Source organism: Nicotiana sylvestris, chromosome 8 (genome assembly GCF_000393655.2).
Source record: "Nicotiana sylvestris chromosome 8, ASM39365v2, whole genome shotgun sequence".
Taxonomy (NCBI): domain Eukaryota; kingdom Viridiplantae; phylum Streptophyta; class Magnoliopsida; order Solanales; family Solanaceae; genus Nicotiana; species Nicotiana sylvestris.
Window position 1 is genome coordinate 222,533,386 of NC_091064.1, and position 17,941 is coordinate 222,551,326.

Genomic DNA, 17,941 nt, shown 5'->3' on the forward strand with positions numbered 1-17,941 from the left:
GGGAGTTGCCGGTTTCTGTCGCACTTTCAGTTAGGAGAGTAACAACAACAACAACCCAGTATAATCCCACTTGGTGAGGTCTGGGGAGGGTAGTCTGTACGCAGACCTTACCCCTACCCTAGGGTAGAGAGACTGTTTCCAAATAGATCCCCGGCATCCTTCCCTCCAAGAACATTCCACCTTGCTCTTGGGGAGACTCGAACTCACAACCTCTCGGTTGGAAGTTGATGCCTATAAAATAGGGAAATCTTGTATCGTTGGGGATTATCAAAAATAATATCATCTCGTTCCTTCTCTATTCTTCTCTTCAGTTTTCTTCTGCAATTCTTGTTCAGGAGCTATTTGCTTTGTGGAGAACGTCAGCTATTAATTGTTGATGTTATCTAATTATAATAGGTAGCTGGATTTCGGAAAGTCTAAAGATTGCTTCTTAAATCCACTTCCTTGACTTTCCATGTATCTTTTACTTCATCTAGCTAGTCTCTTCCCCTAAGGTATTGTTTACCCTAAAATCGGATAACAATTGAATTTATACGCGGTTTAAAGGACACATGATATGATTTGGTATAAATTAAGAAAAATAAATTCGTATTGAAATTGATGATAAAAGAGTAAATGCAAACGACACAAATTGAATAACCTTGGCCCTCGAGTTCAGTCACCCTTGAACCAAAAGATATTTCAATTGAATTATGAACAGAATAACAAGATAATGAAAGCTAGAAAACGACAGTATATTGCTTTGTATTGCGTGAATATGATGTTTTTACAAATGATCAGACTCCCTTTATATAGTAAGGGAGTTCTACTCTTGATACAATTCTATATGAGGTAAAAAATCTCATGATTAGCTAATTAATCGGCCTCTTCTTGATACGTGACAGGATTTCTGCGTGATCCTCGCCCGATTGCGAATATTTCGGCTTTCTGTTATTTGGCTCGGTAAGCTTCCCTCGATCTCTTTCTTACTCGATCTCGATCTTGGTCAATCTCGATCTTGATCGGTCTCTGGGTCACGAGCTCGTCAATCTAACTTTGCACCATGGTTCGATATAACACGAGGTTGAACTTTGGCCTTTCATATTTCGGTCTCGATTAGTCACAAAAGGGCAAGTTCGATTTTGACCGTATATAGATAATACTATATTGCCTAATTAAAATTATTTGGCCCATGGATAATTTACGACTAGGACTAAAATGGCCTATACTTGAGGCGTGGTTCAATGGAGAAGTTGTTTTTCTTCACCTAACTATTAGTAGCCCGTACAAATATTAATCGACGCACTTGACTACCCAACTTATAGCTAGTACGACTATTTATCATTTACTCTATGTCCCACTTTATTTGATGCAGTTATTATTTAGAAAGTCAAATTACTGTCAACCATCTAAATTCACATTGAAATTTTTATAGTTTGACCCCAGTGGCGGATCCAGGATTTTATGTTTGTGGGTGCTTAATTTTTCCTGATGTGTAGTAACTACTTAATTTTTTGGTTGGTAGGTGCTTTCTTTTCCTTTTATATCAGATACCTCAAATTTCTTATATAACTATACCTATGCTGTGTAAAGTTTAATGGGTGCTGAAGCACCTAAATTTAGTACGTAGCTCCGCCCCTGTTTGACCCTCATACTCCGAATCATCGAGCTGGAGGGAGTAACATAAAATTTGCTGCCCGAGGTTCTCCTAATTTTTGCCAAGCAAAAATCTATGACCATATATAAGAATGTCCATGGATTGTAAGAGTTACGATAGCCATTTACGTGTTGTAATAGAGGTGAGGGTTATATACGATGGTAACAGCGTCTCATTATACATAATTTCAAACCATTAATCCTATGGATTAGTAATATTTCTGGTTGATATTGATGAAAGAAAATAAAGTAGGTCATACACAAACTTTGGCATTTTCTATCATGTGGTCTAAATGACACTAAACAGAGTATATTAGTGGGTACGTGCTATGTTCCAAGCCAATAAAATCCAAGTACCATTATAAAGGAATGGCCCTCTTGTGTCTCTGATTACCACATCCCAAATTTAGCAGCCTTTAGTACCCACTCTATCTACCTCTTTGACAATGATACATGAGCTGTATCCATTTTGGGACATGTCTAAAAATTTTAGTCCCTAATTTTGTATTTGTATGAACCGATTTCCTTTTTAATTTGCCCAAAAAGAAGGGCCTCATTTCATATTTGGAAGCAGTTACACTTAAAGGTGTGGCTTAGTGGTCAATAAAGTGGATGAGAATCATGAGGTATCAGGTTCAAATCTCAGCGGAGATAAAAAATACTAGGTGATTTCTTCTCATTTATCAAAACCTTGGTGGATAGAGTTATCTGGTACCTGTTGCTGATGGGAGATGGCAGGTGTTTGAAAGCACTTGCACCCAAGGGTGTGGCTTAGTGGTCAATGAAATGTGTGAGAACCATGAGGTCTCATGCTCAAATTCCGGCGGAGACAAAAAACTCTAGGTGATTTCTTCCCATCTATCCAAACCTTGGTGGATAGAGTTACCTGATACCCGCTGGTGGGAGGTGGCACGTATCCCGTGGAATTAATCTAGGTGCGCACAAGCTGGCCCGAACACCACGATTATATAATAATACTAATAATAAATAAATAAATAAATAAATATATTTGAAAGCAGATTACTTTACAATAGATGTGCCTTATTTTGTGCCACAAATTTAAAAGTTTTCTTTTTTTTTTTAAACTCTGTGCCCAATTAAATAAGTTTACATAAATTAAATAAGGGGAGTGAAATTTGAGAAAGTTGAGTGAGTTATAAACCAACTACTGGTAAATGTTAGTTAACATAGATGATAATCTGAGTGGATTAGTGTTGGAGTCGTTCAATTTGCACAAAACTTGTAAAACTTTTTATATTGTTACTAAATAAAATTTGTAAAACGTTTTATTATATTGTTTCTAAATAAAGCATTATTTCATAATTTAAATCTATATTATTCCCTAAACAAGGATATGGGATAAAACTAAGAAAAATAAGGCACGGCATAAAATGAGATAACGACTTTGGTCTTAAATGAAGTTATGTCCATCCTTTATTTAATTCCATTTTTCTCCTGGTTAAGAAAAACAGATAAAGAATAAAAAGAGAAAAAAAAAATTAAAATGCCACGTGTCATCTCAATATCCATACGACCAAAATCTTGGCTAAATCCTCAATTGGTTGTCTCAATACCAATTGGCAATACCAAACACCACATATAATTTTTAAGGCTAAGACTTACCTATATGACTATATCCATGTAATAGTTGCTTAGCATAAGTCATAACTCAGAAAAACTAAATTCACATTTCGTTGAACTCAGAATAAAACTTATCGAATTATGGGTTGCGCCTCATCGAAAAGAATAGAGGCTACCGTCGACGTCTACCGTCCACCGCCGACGAGCTTCGCCGTCTTTGATATCAACTCTATCGAAGAGCCTTGGCTCAAAGCGGGCAATAACAAGGTACTGTTTGGCATAAATTAAACTAAGATTCAATGTTAAATGAGTCGATAATACCTCACAAAGTATAAATTTTTATGTATAGATATCCTGACGTAATTTCTAATTAAGTTCACTTAACGAAAAAAATCTTTTGATGCTATTCAATGTCCCTTCCATTTCCAATTGTTTTTAAAAATATGGTTTTTATGTTGAAGTGCATTTTTTTTTAAAACTCTATTTAGAAACTAAATAATTTCTCAATTGTGGCGGGCTAAATAGGAAAGAAGAAACTAGTGCAATTATACAAATAATTGTTTTCTTGATATCTCATGTTTGGAAAATAGAGAAGTTTTAAAATGAGTTTAAGTTTTATATATCGTCAGTTAAAGAATTTTTTATACTATGAGGCATGGGCACATGGTCATAAGGGGTCACTTGACCACCCTTCGTCGAAAAATTAAGCAACATATTTAGGTACAATATTACGTTTTAGAGGTATATAACACATATTGAACACCCTTTATCGGAAATGTTTTTCACTTCTTTTAAATTTGAACACCCTTGAAAAAATTCTTAGCTTCGACACTGCTATGAGGTCACTCAACGGATATCTATGATAAACCTTTTTGAATTCATATGTTTTGGTTTGATAATTATGGAAAAGCAAATTTGCAATTGTAGGTTGCATCCGTATTTTTTATTTTTTCTTGATGATTTGACGTGATAAATTTACGTTTCAATAGGTAGAAGATGAGGAGGAACAAGAAGAGAAACAACTTGCAATAATACCACAACCAATTCTTGCAAAATTCAATGCAAATATTGATGAGAATCCTCGTTCATGGGATGAAGTTAGCAAAGCTTTAGAAGATATTAAACCAACCCTACAAAATCCTCCACCACTAAAATCACCTAAAAAACCTCTCCTCGCACTCCCCGCGCCGCCGCCGCCGCCAGCCGCCGAAGATGGCGGCGCTTCCCCTAAAAGGAGACTTCCAAGAAAAAGCTTTTCCTTTCATACCCTTGAAGAACTTGAATCCAACATTTCATCCAAAGGTTCAAAAAAACCTAATGAGTTGAAGAAAACTGAGTCCATGCCTACTTATGAAGAATATAAAAAGTTGCAAAAGTTTGGTAATAAAACAGTGAAAAATGAGTCACAAATTGTGGTTCATACGGGGAATGTACAACAAAAGATAGAATCTGAAGGGTACAAGCCAGTGAAAGAGAATATATTTTTGTTAAGAGACAAAATGGAAAGAGAAAAAGAAGGGAAAGTTCCAACTTTCATAAAATTTGACCCTTTAAGTGATTACCCCGAAAAGTGTCCGCCACATGGCGAGGATTCATTGGTTGTCTACACGACATCACTTGGCGGTGTGCGTCGTACATTCGAGGATTGTAACAAAGTGAGGCTAATCCTGGAATCACACCGGGTGGTTTTCGACGAGCGCGACGTGGCGTTGCACGGTGAGTTTCGTCAGGAATTGAAAGAGCTTCTAGGAGAAGAAGAAGACGCGAGCGTGCCGAGGTTGTTTGTTAAAGGAAGGTATATTGGTGGAGTAGAGGAAGTAGTGAACTTGAACGAGACGAGTCGACTGGGGAGAATACTGAATCGGGCGAGAGTAGAGAGGGGTGTGGGGAGGTTAGGGTGTGAAGGGTGTGGAGGGGCTAGGTTTGTGCCATGTTTTGATTGTGGAGGAAGTTGCAAAGTTGTGAATGGGGATGTTAAGGAAAGATGTCCAAAGTGTAACGAAAATGGTTTGATTCATTGCCCTATTTGCGATTGAATGAGTGTATGTATCCTCGTATGTACACATACATAAGATTTTAAGTTAGTGAACGCAAAAATGTAATTCCTTTTTTGTGAACGAAGTATAGGTGCCTGAATTGTTACACGAATGTATGCAATTACTTTGCATATATATAATTTTGTAACAAACTTTTTCATGGTTTGGGTTCAGTGTAAAGTTTTCAGTTGAATGATTTATATACTTTATTTTTGAGGTATACTCCCTCCGTTTCAATTTGCGTGAACTCATTTGACTGGGCACGGAGTTTAAGAAAAGAGAGAAGACTTTTGATCTTGTGGTCTAAAATGAGGCACGTATATTATGCGTGGCTATAAATCTTTGTGTAAAGGTAAATTGTTTCCAAACAAGGAAAGAGGTCATTCTTTTTTGTACGGACTAAAAAGGAAACATATTCACATAAATTGAAACGGAGGGAGTATTAGATTTTGTCAGTTTTATGGATTGATTCATTGACCTGCTTTCCATTGAATAAGTTTACGAGTGCTGTGGATTGAAAGGAATTGAAGCTGGAGATGCAATTCCAATTCAATTAATTTTTAAATACAAATTGATAATTGCAGTCACAAAATAATAGTTTATTTTAAGAAAAGGAAAAGTTTAAAGAAAATAAATAACATTTCTTGTAGGGCCCTACCGGGTTCGAACCGGTGACCTCTTGATCTGCAGTCAAATGCTCTACCACTGAGCTAAGGACCCCTTTGTCCTCAGCTGCTTAAAGCAAATATTAACCTTTTTAATTTTCCTGATTTGTATTAGGAATCGCTATGTTTTGAGTTTAACTTCTTAGGATGTGGTGGTTGCGTCATGTGTGTTTATTGTCAATGAGTTTTGATTATTCAACTTAGGTCTTTCTTTGTTTTTGTCAATTTTTTCTATATATATATATATAGAGATTATATTACGTATGTTGGCCCAAGGGTGGTCAACTAAACACCCTTCGCCGAAAAATTATATTACGTATAAGGTAAAATATTATTTGTTATAGATTAAAAATAGACTTTAAATACCTTTGCATAGTCCACTGGCAAAGAGTGTTTAAAATTTAAACACACTTATTGAATTTCCTAGCTTCGTCACTGTATATATGACCAAATGAAAAATATAAAACTTGATATACATGACTAGCTAATCTATTGAAGCTATAAAAAGTGATAGTTCAAATGCACCTTAGGCTTTTGTACTTCAAGTAAACACATATATAAGAGATTTTATTTTGATTAATTTATATAGTTAAAAGTCTGCTAATTATTATCAATCGAGTGGCCAACTAAACTGGTAAAAATAGCACGGGTTAGTCAGTTTTCGAACTTATCATTCAAAAATAGACAGCGTTTGTAAAGTCATTGAAAAATAGCCACTATTTTGCTGCAACACGGAAAATTCAAACATAATAAACTGAAGATCGATACACCTGTGTATGAACTTCCAGCATATTATGCTGGAACTCCAACACACGGAAAGTTCCCACATAATATACTGGAGATTGGAGCACCTCTGTATGAACTTCCAGCATATTATACTGGATCGATATATTATACTGGAGTTCTAGTATACTTATGCTGGAGTATTTTCAGCATAATCACTGGCTATGTATCTTCAAATTCTACTTTCAATACTCGTGATATAAGGCTATAATTCTATTTCTTTATGGACATCAACAGCCACAACAGACTAAAAGCTTGATCTTTCTTCCTTTTCTATTTGGACTGTATTTCCAATTCAATTTGATATGAATTTACTATATGAATCCATTTAGAAAAGACTGGGGCCAAATACTTCTACAAAAGAAATCATTATTCCACATTCTTCATCATAAATCGGCAAACTTTTCAAAAGGTACTATTCCCTCATATTATTATATTTTTAATTAACTTTATTATTTTCTTTAGAGATTTTCGTGTCAACTATCAACTAAGTTGTTTTATTATAGCTTATCGGTCTTGATATCCACTACACGTGTAGTGTTTGTTGGCTTTCAGTGGGTTCAAATTGATTCAATTTTTAGAAAATAATTTTCTCTTATATTTTTACTATCGTTATTGCATGAGATAAATATTAAACCAAAAACCTAAAAAATACATATATAATTTTTTTGCAAATAATTTGAAGTTCCTGAGATAGTTTCTAAGGTAAAAAAAGATTTACTAAAGGTTACAGATAATTTTAATTAATTCTATGTGTCTAAAATATTGTGGATTTTTTTTTCTGTTTGGTAATAATATTATTTATAAAGCCAAAAGTTGTCCCTACATTACTCTTTGAATCACTCTATTGCACTAGATTATTTTGATAGCTTTGTTCTTATCGGTTAGACCTTAGCTTCTAACTCTTTGTTTGAGTATGTTTTTAGAGAGAAAAAAATAATTTTTAAACAAATAGTCTAAAAGAAGCCATTAAAATTTCGGTGAAATGGCCGCATAACTCTAGCTATTTGTCCGTAAAAAAAGGAATTGGAGAAATATCTTTTACCATTTATACTATAGTTAATGAATGCAAGAACCACTTTTCAACCTCCAAATTTTACGAAAATTTTCTCTTTTGAAGATGAAATAAAATCATAGATGGAAAATTCGAGTTGTTTCTTCGTGTTTGAGAAGATTTTGCAATAGACCTTTGAGGATATTTATATATATAAAATCTTACATGTTCCTTTTCACATATAGTATTATTATTATTATAAAAATACGAATATAATGTCGGTATACAAAAAATAATCTTATAATATTAAACATAATAACTCATAATAAAATGACATAACCGGAATTCTAGATATTAGCCTTATAATCCTATTAGTTTTAGGACATAATACTATACGTTACGAATCTTACATGATTACCTTTAGGAATCATATTAGTATAATTACTTTCCGGTTGTCTAATTCATATAAAATTGAACAAGTAAATATCTTTAATCATGTAATCTTATTGCTTTTAGAATATACTTCTTAAAAATTCTTATTACTAATTAATTTGAAAACGTATTATAATGCCCTATTACTAATTTAATTTGAAAATGTATTAAATTGTCCAAATCCATTTTAAAAAAAGAGAGCCTATATTATTATAAAGGCATAAATACAATATTAATATATTAAAATAGCCCTAAAAAATTAAACGGAAGAACTCATAGGGAAAGGACATAACTGCAATAACTTATTTATTGGATTACAATACCTTCTATGCTAATTTTAATATTTAAGATTTTAAAATTAATAAAATTTTATCTATTAAATTCTTATTAAAAATATATAGGAAGGTTTAATAAAATTAATTTCATAAGAATCCTCCATATTGGCAATACATTACCACTCCATAATATTCAATACCAAAAAAAAAAAAAAGTAATACTAACTAGACGGCATGAAGAGTTGAAATTGAGAAAAACAAAAAATACCCTCGAGATAATATATTTTTATATTATATTTGAACTATTTTTCTAAAAAAATAATACTTTTTAATTAATTTTTGTTTAATATTAAAAAATAGCCAATTATTAAACAACAACTAAAAAAATATTTACGACTATAAATGTGTGAGAAAAAGAAAAAAATGGTTGGTAAGAGTCAATACTACTAATAATTCTACAGACATAAAGATGTAAAGTGAAATGTCGTGTCATTTTTTTACTCTTTGAAAATAAAATTTATGATGGATAAAATTATAATTATGATTAAATAAACAAGAGGAACTAATATTAAGATCTAAATCAATATAAAATAGATATTTTTTTATTTTAAAACCAAATAATTAAATCTTTTAATTAATTATTTAGCAAACAAATCCAATTCAATTATTTTTTAAATTCGTCATATGAGTAAATTTCTTATTCAAGTTAAAAATAAATCTTAGGGTAAATAAATTTATTCCATAAAAAGAGCGTTAGAGCAGAAAGTAAAAAGTTTAGTATATTATTAAGAATTAAAATACTATACAAATATTAGGAAGCAATTCTGAATAATAACAAGCTGTCAAGACTATATTATGAAGAGTCGACTCTGCTATAACGAGATTATTCTTTGTAGATGTCTCCGACAAAATCGAAACAATATTTCTATGTTATGCATTACTTACAAATATCTTATCAAGAGGCATGACATTGTTAGCAATAATAGCAAGTGATGTACCAACAATGATTTTATTGTGAGGCCACTCACTTTAGATTTGATATACCTCTTCAAACAACTTAAATAACCATTACAAATATATCAACGCAGAGCAATGTTGCTAAATTTATAAGGAAAGCAAAATTAATAATATGGGATGAAGCACTTATAGCTAAGTGTCAAACGATCAAAATAAATTTTAGAGATATATTGGATATTAATGAACCATTTGGTGGTAAATTAATGGTTTGGGAGGTAATTATGTCAAGTACTACCAGTATTTCCAAAATCGACAAGAGCAGAGACTATAAAAGCTAGCTTGTCAAAGTTATAATTCTAGCCTCAAAGAAATATAAAGTAAGAACAGATTCAGTATACAATGTCTTCTTGCTTCGTGTCGGAAACGAAAAAAAAACATCCAATAAAAGATGATTTGGTCTTTCTAAACACTTGGTTATCAATCTCAATGGTAATAGTAGTGCATTTAATAAGAGAACTATTTTCATCATTAGATTAAAATACAAATGGTGCAAATCGCGTGATAGAATTAAAAAGATATCATATCTTAGTTAGTAGAAATGAATATGTTGATCAACTAAATAAAAGGTTGATTGCAAAATTTTATAGTAAAAATAAAATATTTTCTGTTTTGACTTAGCAGAAAATGACACTAATAACTACTACCAAGAAGAATACTTAAATACTTTAATATCAAATGGCCGTTAACTATACATGTTTAATTTGTTGTCAAGTTTATTATTTTTTACGTATGTTAGTGTCGCCATATATATAATAGATTAAGTTAAAATTGATCTTCCATTGTATATAGGTTTATCTTAAAGAAATATATGCTCGCTATGCTACTGAAATACTTAGATCACCGAATAGCTTATGTAATAGCACACAGATGGTATATAGAAGTTTTGACAATAACGTCACACATGCAAAAATTATGATACTGATCAATGTGCTTCTAAGTATATTCTTATCCTTGAATTTAACTTTCGTCTTCTGAAACTAAAGAATATCTTTTTTAATTTGTATGAAAATAATTTTTAGTATATTACTGTTTTGCAAATATAATAAATAAAGCACGAAGACAAACATCCTAAATATTGGACTATATTTGCCGCAATATATTTTCTTGCACGAACAAATGTATGTTGTACTTTCAACAGGAATATCAAGATTGACAACAAGAGTTTTAGTTAAGGCAGAACAATCAAAGCATTGGGAGGAAACATACACAAAAAATATTATCCACAAATAAGTGTTCATTAAGATATCATCACATTAAATACTTTTAAACTATAATACATAATTATCTAACTAACATGACAAAATTGATCAGTTGTGTAAATTTTAATGATGTCTTTTTATTTTAAATTCATGTCTTATGTTAATGTAATAATATTTTTCGTCGTTTAGATGATATTTATATTATTATACATAAAATTTCTCTCATTAATTAAATTTTATTGTTCCTTCATATAAATAAATATTTAAATCATCACATACCATTATTAACGTGCGACGCACGTACATATATGTTTGTTTTGATCGAATCCACTAACTTTTGCTCAATTAATATATATATATGTTAAAAAATTCATTAAATATATATACATACTAGATTTAGAATTGAGTTATTAGCGTTTACAATCGTCCTTCTAAAACTTAAAACCCATAAAATTAAAATCTTGTCTACTCATGTTTCTAACATGTCAAAAGCTCATTGAGAAATGTCACAAATTACCAACCATGTGAAGGTGACTACCACTTGTTTACAGCCTCAATGCTCGGGCTAATACATATGAACTTGGTCCATTAATTATTAATGGAGAGATTAGTATATTACATTCCATTAATTTAAATGATATCGAAATTAACGAGAGTAAGTTCAGAATTAAAAAAATTTAAATTTTATGTACTGGCAAATAATCATATACTAGTAACATTTTTTTTTCACCAAATTTACAAACAAATACACTATCATTACTGTACTGGTAGTTTTACACAAGTAATATGTATTTTTAGGAGATTCTTTCTTCTCTTTGATGATAATTAATTCTTCCTTTTAAGATCATTCGAAGAATTTTCTAACATCAGATAGATTTCCTTAATAAAGTACAAAAATTGATTGGTCATATGAATAAAGTAGGGCAAGTTACACATTTAACTGATTGACCAAAAATAACTATATTCGTTAGTCAAATATACAAAAAATTATACATTGATTATTTATAAACTATGTATACTATACGTTAATATACATAATATATATATATATATATATATATATATATATATATATATATATATATATATATATATATATTTATATATATATACTGACTATTATTTTAAGAAACATCTATACAATATATTGTTAAAAGGGCTATTCATCATTTATCTCCCAATAATTCGTCATATTGTAAGGGATTTCTTCTCCGATTTTGTAATTATAATAAAACCTAGCATGTAGGACATTTTTTATATACTGATAGTATATTAAATTCGTACAACATTAATATAACTTAATATGTATAAATGGTTATTTACTATTTATATATTCTAGGTATATCAATTACTTATTATTTCCTTCAACTGACTTGATTGTGTATATTTGTTTTTACACTACATAGAATTTAAACACGTCGATTATTGTCTAAACTTTTTTTTTTATGTGTTAGCTGATCACGCCCAACTATGCCTTATAAAAAGGACTAAGCGATCGTTGCAAATATATTCCGGTTAATAAGTCCGAAGTCGAATCCCATAGGGAATTAACCTATTAAACACACCTACAAAACTCGCACAAATTCACGTAATCAATCTTCAGCAATATTTAAGTAACAAATTGGATGTTTACTAATTAAATATCACGTAATGAAAATGCAATAATTAATAACTAACTACGAACGGGTTGTAGACAAGAATTAGAATGATCTAAGGCTATGATTTCCCCTATTGTCGGAATCCTTTCCGCTACGTTTTCTATAAATTTACCTAAGTCTTCTCTACCGATCATGAGCGCTCTGAGTGTCGTAATTTTCTCCCGAGTAACTACCACAATTTACTCGACATATTCTCCCGAACTACGCTAGTTGGCCTTAAGTACGGGTCACTCGGATCGCACCAAGGTTTCGTTATTCCTAATCTCACTTTTAAACCTTCCGTATTGATCCCTCGTAGTAACAACATCCCAAATATTTTGCATAATTAAATTACTTAACAAATAGAGAAAATACTACGGCAAATTTATATTAACATAACAGGAAAATTATCCTCCAATAGGTTCCATCAAAACCCTAGATTAGGAGTTTAGCTTCCCAAATATTTTGCATAATTAAATTACTTAACAAATAGAGAAAATACTACGGCAAATCTATATTAACGTAACAGGAAAATCATCCTCCAATAGGTCCCATTAAAACCCTAGATTAGGAGTTTAGCTACTCATACTCCTAGTAACAATGTCCCAAATATTTTGCATAATTAAATTACAAAGTAAAGATGAAGGAATGAAGAACTTGATGATTCTCTCCTCCAAAAATTGTTCCAAACGTCTTTTCCTTGCCAAAATAGTCTCCCTAGGTTTAAGATATGTCAAAAGTCCTCAAAATAGCGTTTTTACATGTATTTATACCAAGTAGGGTTGGGCTCAGATGAAACACATTTTCCTGCGCGAAATAGGACTCTCGATCTATAAAATTTGCACAGGCGCGCCGCACCATGCGGTGCGGTTGTGGACTTCATCAGCGGACATCAACTTTTCTTGTCAGACCAGTTTTACACTGTTGCGTCGTGCCCTGCGGCGCGGCAGTGTAAATTCCTCAGAGTAAAATTATTTCATCCTCTTTTGACATCTAGACTTGGTACACGACCTTCGAACACGATCCCGACTTAATGTATTGGGCTTTTACTCACACTTTAAAGCTTTAAATTGATCGATTTAGCTCCAAATTAAATTTTGAACTCGGGATCACTTCCCGCAAGCATAAAACACGTACTAAGTGTAATTCACTATCATTTAAGCTCATACACATATAAAAATACAGTAATTAGTGTGCAATATTACGGCTAAAACACGGATTTCTAGCCTAACATCATTAACCTCTCTAGAGTAATTGTAATTGTGATCTATTGACAAAAACTTCAACGATGCATTGAAACATATTAGCAAAATGAACATTCTCTCTATCAGGAAGACTTATTACTTCTTTTTTGTAATTTGATAAAAGAATTTGTATTATCCTAAACTTGTTGATTTTATGCAAAATGTCCTGGATAATCATATAGGAGTATAATTAAACAACTGTACAAGGTTTAGAATCATGTTCGTTTATTTTTTGTCTTTCCTTGTTAATTTTGTAATCATTTTTTGTAAAAGTTGTAATGGACATTTTAACACCAAATTCATTATCGATCTTAATAAGAATAATACATAAAGAATATGTTTTTTTTTTTTTTTTTTTTTTTTGCATTTGTATATGAAGTAAATTACAAATTTGATACACATTATTTAAAACAAAAGTACACACAGAAATTATCTCATCAACTTTACATGCCCATTTTAACGTTGGTTTTGGTGACCAACCAATATGTTCAACAAAATTCTAACAAATCAAAAGTGCCATTTTCAAAATAATAATTCACATGACACCCGAATACACTATACATTACACCAAACTTAGAGAAATCTCTAATTCGATGATCAAGTTTTATACATTGACAATGTAAATTTTTAAAATAAATGTGCAGTGTAATACTATGTGATAATATATTAGTTACAATTTTTATTAGGTTATCAATTACTAATATTTATTATAAATTTTTTTTTATAATTACCCAATTATAAGTAGAGTCCGGAACCTTTTTATTATTTTTTTGGACAAAAGTTACGTAAATATGTGTAAAAAAAAGTTACCTTTATATATAACGCCAAAACACACCATGCTATACCTTAACGGTAACTTTTGCCGTTGCGTGGTGTGTTTTCACGTTATATATACTGACATTTGACTGGCACGGGTGCTGTATTTTTACGCTATATATAGCCCAGTGAGGCCCAGTAGCACCAAACTATCATGAATAATTATGTGTGTCAAATTCAATATTTTGATAATTTTGTGTGTGTTTGTTTTATAATTTAAATTCATAATTATTAATTATTTAATTGTACAAAATATATATTTTCATCTACCAATATAAGCAATACTTAAACTATAGGGATTCTACGCTAAAATACTCTACATTTTACTACGCTAAAAGGTTCTATATTTTACTACGCTAATAAATAATCTAAACTAAATATAAACAAAAAATACATTTTAATCACATAACATTCACAAAAATACATATAACATACTAGTTTCGCAAAAATAAAACACAAAACGACATGGAAATAGTAATATCTAAATCCTGATATTAACAAAAAAAATTATTTCTCAACTTTAAATTTTTTTAGAACACTAATATCTAAGTTCGGATAAATATAACATACTAGTTTCGCAAATAAAACACAAAATGACATGAAAACACATTCAATCAACTAATAAATATGCATTATTATATAAGTTTCGACATAAAATAAATCGAAATACCTCGATGTAGTGTTTTGTGTGAAAATTTGAGTCCGAAAGAGTGAAACCACAATAATACGATGCTCTACTACGATGTGAGACCTACGTTCTTAACGTTTTGTGTGACGGGTAGGACCCACAATTTTTTTTTTAAGAAGACGATGAGGAGGGGGGACCAGAAACTGCTTCAAAGTAAAAACAAATTGGGGAGGGATCGTTCTGGTCGGGGAAGAAGATGAAGGGGATTATTTAATTTGGGGTATAGCTTATATAGCGTACAAATACAGCATGTTATACCTGTGTCAGCCAAATGTCAGTATATATAACGCGAAAACACACCACGCTATACCTTAACGGTAAAAATTACCGTTAAGATATAGCGTGGTGTATTTTGGCGTTATACATATAAATGTAACTTTTTTTTATACCTACTTACGTAACTTTTGTCCAAAAAGATAATAAAAAGGTTCCGAACTCATTATAAGTACACTGCTTGTATAAAAAGAATTAAATAACCCGTGCATAGAAGTTAAACTGTTAAATCAAATGCCACTGCCAACTACCACCAAAGTCTCATTTATTTGGAATTGACCCACAAAACAAATATTCAATTCTACATCACCAACGACTAAGTCTATTTTCCAAATGAAGTGCCGTGAAAGAAGAGCTGAACCATTTTCCTTTTCTAGGTTGTGACATTTCAACCAACTCAGCTTAAATATTGAATTAATCATTTGACCCCTACACCTTTTTGTTCAATTATTCCACAACCAAATACATAAACCATTTTCATGTTCCTTAGGATTTGTCGAGGAAACACTATAAGCCAAAAAAAAAAAAAAAACCTACTATGCCAACAAATATTTCTTCCAATTAACGTTGTGATCAGTGGCGAAACTAAGAATTTCTCAAAGGGTGTTCAAATTTAAAAAAAAAAAAAGTGAAAATAATTTCCGTCAAAAGATGTTCAGTATACGTTATATACCTCTAAAACGTAATATTATACGTATATACACAGTGTAATTTTTCGACGATCATGTGGCTTCGCCTCTGATTGTGATTACTTATGCTTGAGTCTAAGTTGTGTACGTGGACAAAAGAAAAAAATTCACATAATCATATGATTTTTACTTTGATTAAATGAAATTATCTAGCAAACGAGATTAATAACCTAAAATATTAAATAAGTATCATATTATATTATGTAAAAAAAAACATTTGATGGCGTAAATTTTGCACATTAAGTATTACTGGTGAACCGTCCATATAAATCATATAAAGAAAAAACAAATAATGGTATAAAGAAAAGCAAATAAGCTAAATTTCACTATTAAGTTGGGTGGTTCATCTATTAAGTGATTAATTGATTCACATATCATTGGATATGATATTTTTGAGATGCTTTATCATGTACAGGAATAGCAAATTTAAAGGATCCATTCAATTTTTACATCTATCTTAATTTTCACGTTGGATAAATATTTATTAAAAAAAATTATGCATAAATGTTAAGGGGTATTATCATTTTTAGCCCGCGTAAAAAATTATTTATATCTGGTAACCGAAAAATATATAAAATTTGTATAATTTTTGTATAAAATATGAAAAAGGTACGAAGTAGCTCGGTGTCTCTGCTGCTACAGTGACAATTACAATGGGAAGCAAGGCTATACAAAATGTATGTGTGTGTGTATACATATAAACGATAAATATTTATAAAAAAATGTATGCATAAATGTTAAGGGTATTATCATTTTTAGCCCGCGCAAAAAATTATTTATATATGGTAGCCGAATAGTGTATAAAATTTATATAATTTTTGTATAAAATATACAAAATGTATGTGTGTGTGTGCATATATATATATATATATATATCGGCTATTATTTTTACAATGACTATACATTGTCATTTTCTCAAATGTTAATTTGTGTGAAATAAACCTAAATTAGAAAGCTTTAACTCTGGATATCTCGCTAAGAATTTGCACTTGATCTTCTCTATCTTTTTCTGTAAATTGTAATAGACATGGTAAAAACTTATTACATCAAACTAATAAGTACGTAACATATATTTATAAATAAATTCATCTCACTCAATCGTGATTAATACATAATGTTTTACCTAATAAATCACTTAATCAAGATAAATTAATACAATTTGATGTAAATATATTATGCGAGAGAATAACCGATGCAATTGGATATAAACACCGAATGCAAGTAATTTTTTTTACTCCTCAATTTCCTAGAAACTCGTTGGTTAACAGTATCCTCTGAAGTGTCCAAAGCGGAGCAATAAGAGGAATAGCCTGTTTGGCCGAGATTCTCAAAAATAAAAAGTATTTTTTTTTAAGTAGAAGTGTTTGACCAAATTTTTAGAAAAAAATATTTATGGAAAAAAACACAAGCAATTTTGGATAAGCAAAAATAGATAACTTCTCACAAAAAGTACTTTTTGACAAATACTACTTAAAAGTAATTTTTAAAAACAATTAAATACCAATTATCGCTCAAAGTACATTTCAAGTTAATTAGTAAACTGAGGTTTTACAGTTTGACCAAACAGGCTAGAAGACTAATAGTCTCTTTGGCCAAACATATTTTCGGCCAAAAGTGCTTCTTTTTGCCAAAAACACTTTTAACCAAAAATTGAGGTGTTTGACCAAGTTTCTGGAAGGAAAAAAAGTATTTTTGAGGAGAACAGAAGCAGTTTTGGAGAAGCAGAAAAAAGTAGCTTCTCTCCAAAAGCATTTTTTTAAGGAACACTTTTGAGAAAAATACACTTAAAAATAATTTTTTAAAGCTTGACCAAACACTAATGCTGCTCAGAAGTACTTTTCAAACTAATTAGCCAAACACAAACTGTTCTCACCAAAAGTACTTTTGAAAAAAAGGAGCTTAAAGAAAAAAAAAAGGACTTCTCAAATTAAGCTGATTTTTGCAGCTTGGCCAAACGGGCTATACGTAGCAACTAAA

At 30.8% G+C, this 17,941-nt stretch overlaps 1 protein-coding gene and 1 non-coding gene across 2 annotated transcripts; one reads left to right on the plus strand and one right to left on the minus strand.

Moving 5' to 3' along the window:
- Window positions 1-3,277: 3,277 nt before the first annotated feature.
- Window positions 3,278-5,472, plus strand: LOC104216416 (uncharacterized protein At3g28850). Its single transcript, XM_009766443.2, has 2 exons — window positions 3,278-3,483; window positions 4,206-5,472. The coding sequence occupies exons 1-2, from the start codon at window positions 3,358-3,360 to the stop codon at window positions 5,250-5,252; spliced, it is 1,173 nt and encodes a 390-aa protein (XP_009764745.1). The 5' UTR covers window positions 3,278-3,357; the 3' UTR covers window positions 5,253-5,472.
- A 428-nt stretch (window positions 5,473-5,900) lies between these two features.
- Window positions 5,901-5,972, minus strand: TRNAC-GCA (transfer RNA cysteine (anticodon GCA)). Its single transcript has one exon. It is a non-coding gene; the product is annotated as a tRNA-Cys (tRNA).
- Between the last annotated feature and the right edge of the window lie 11,969 nt (window positions 5,973-17,941).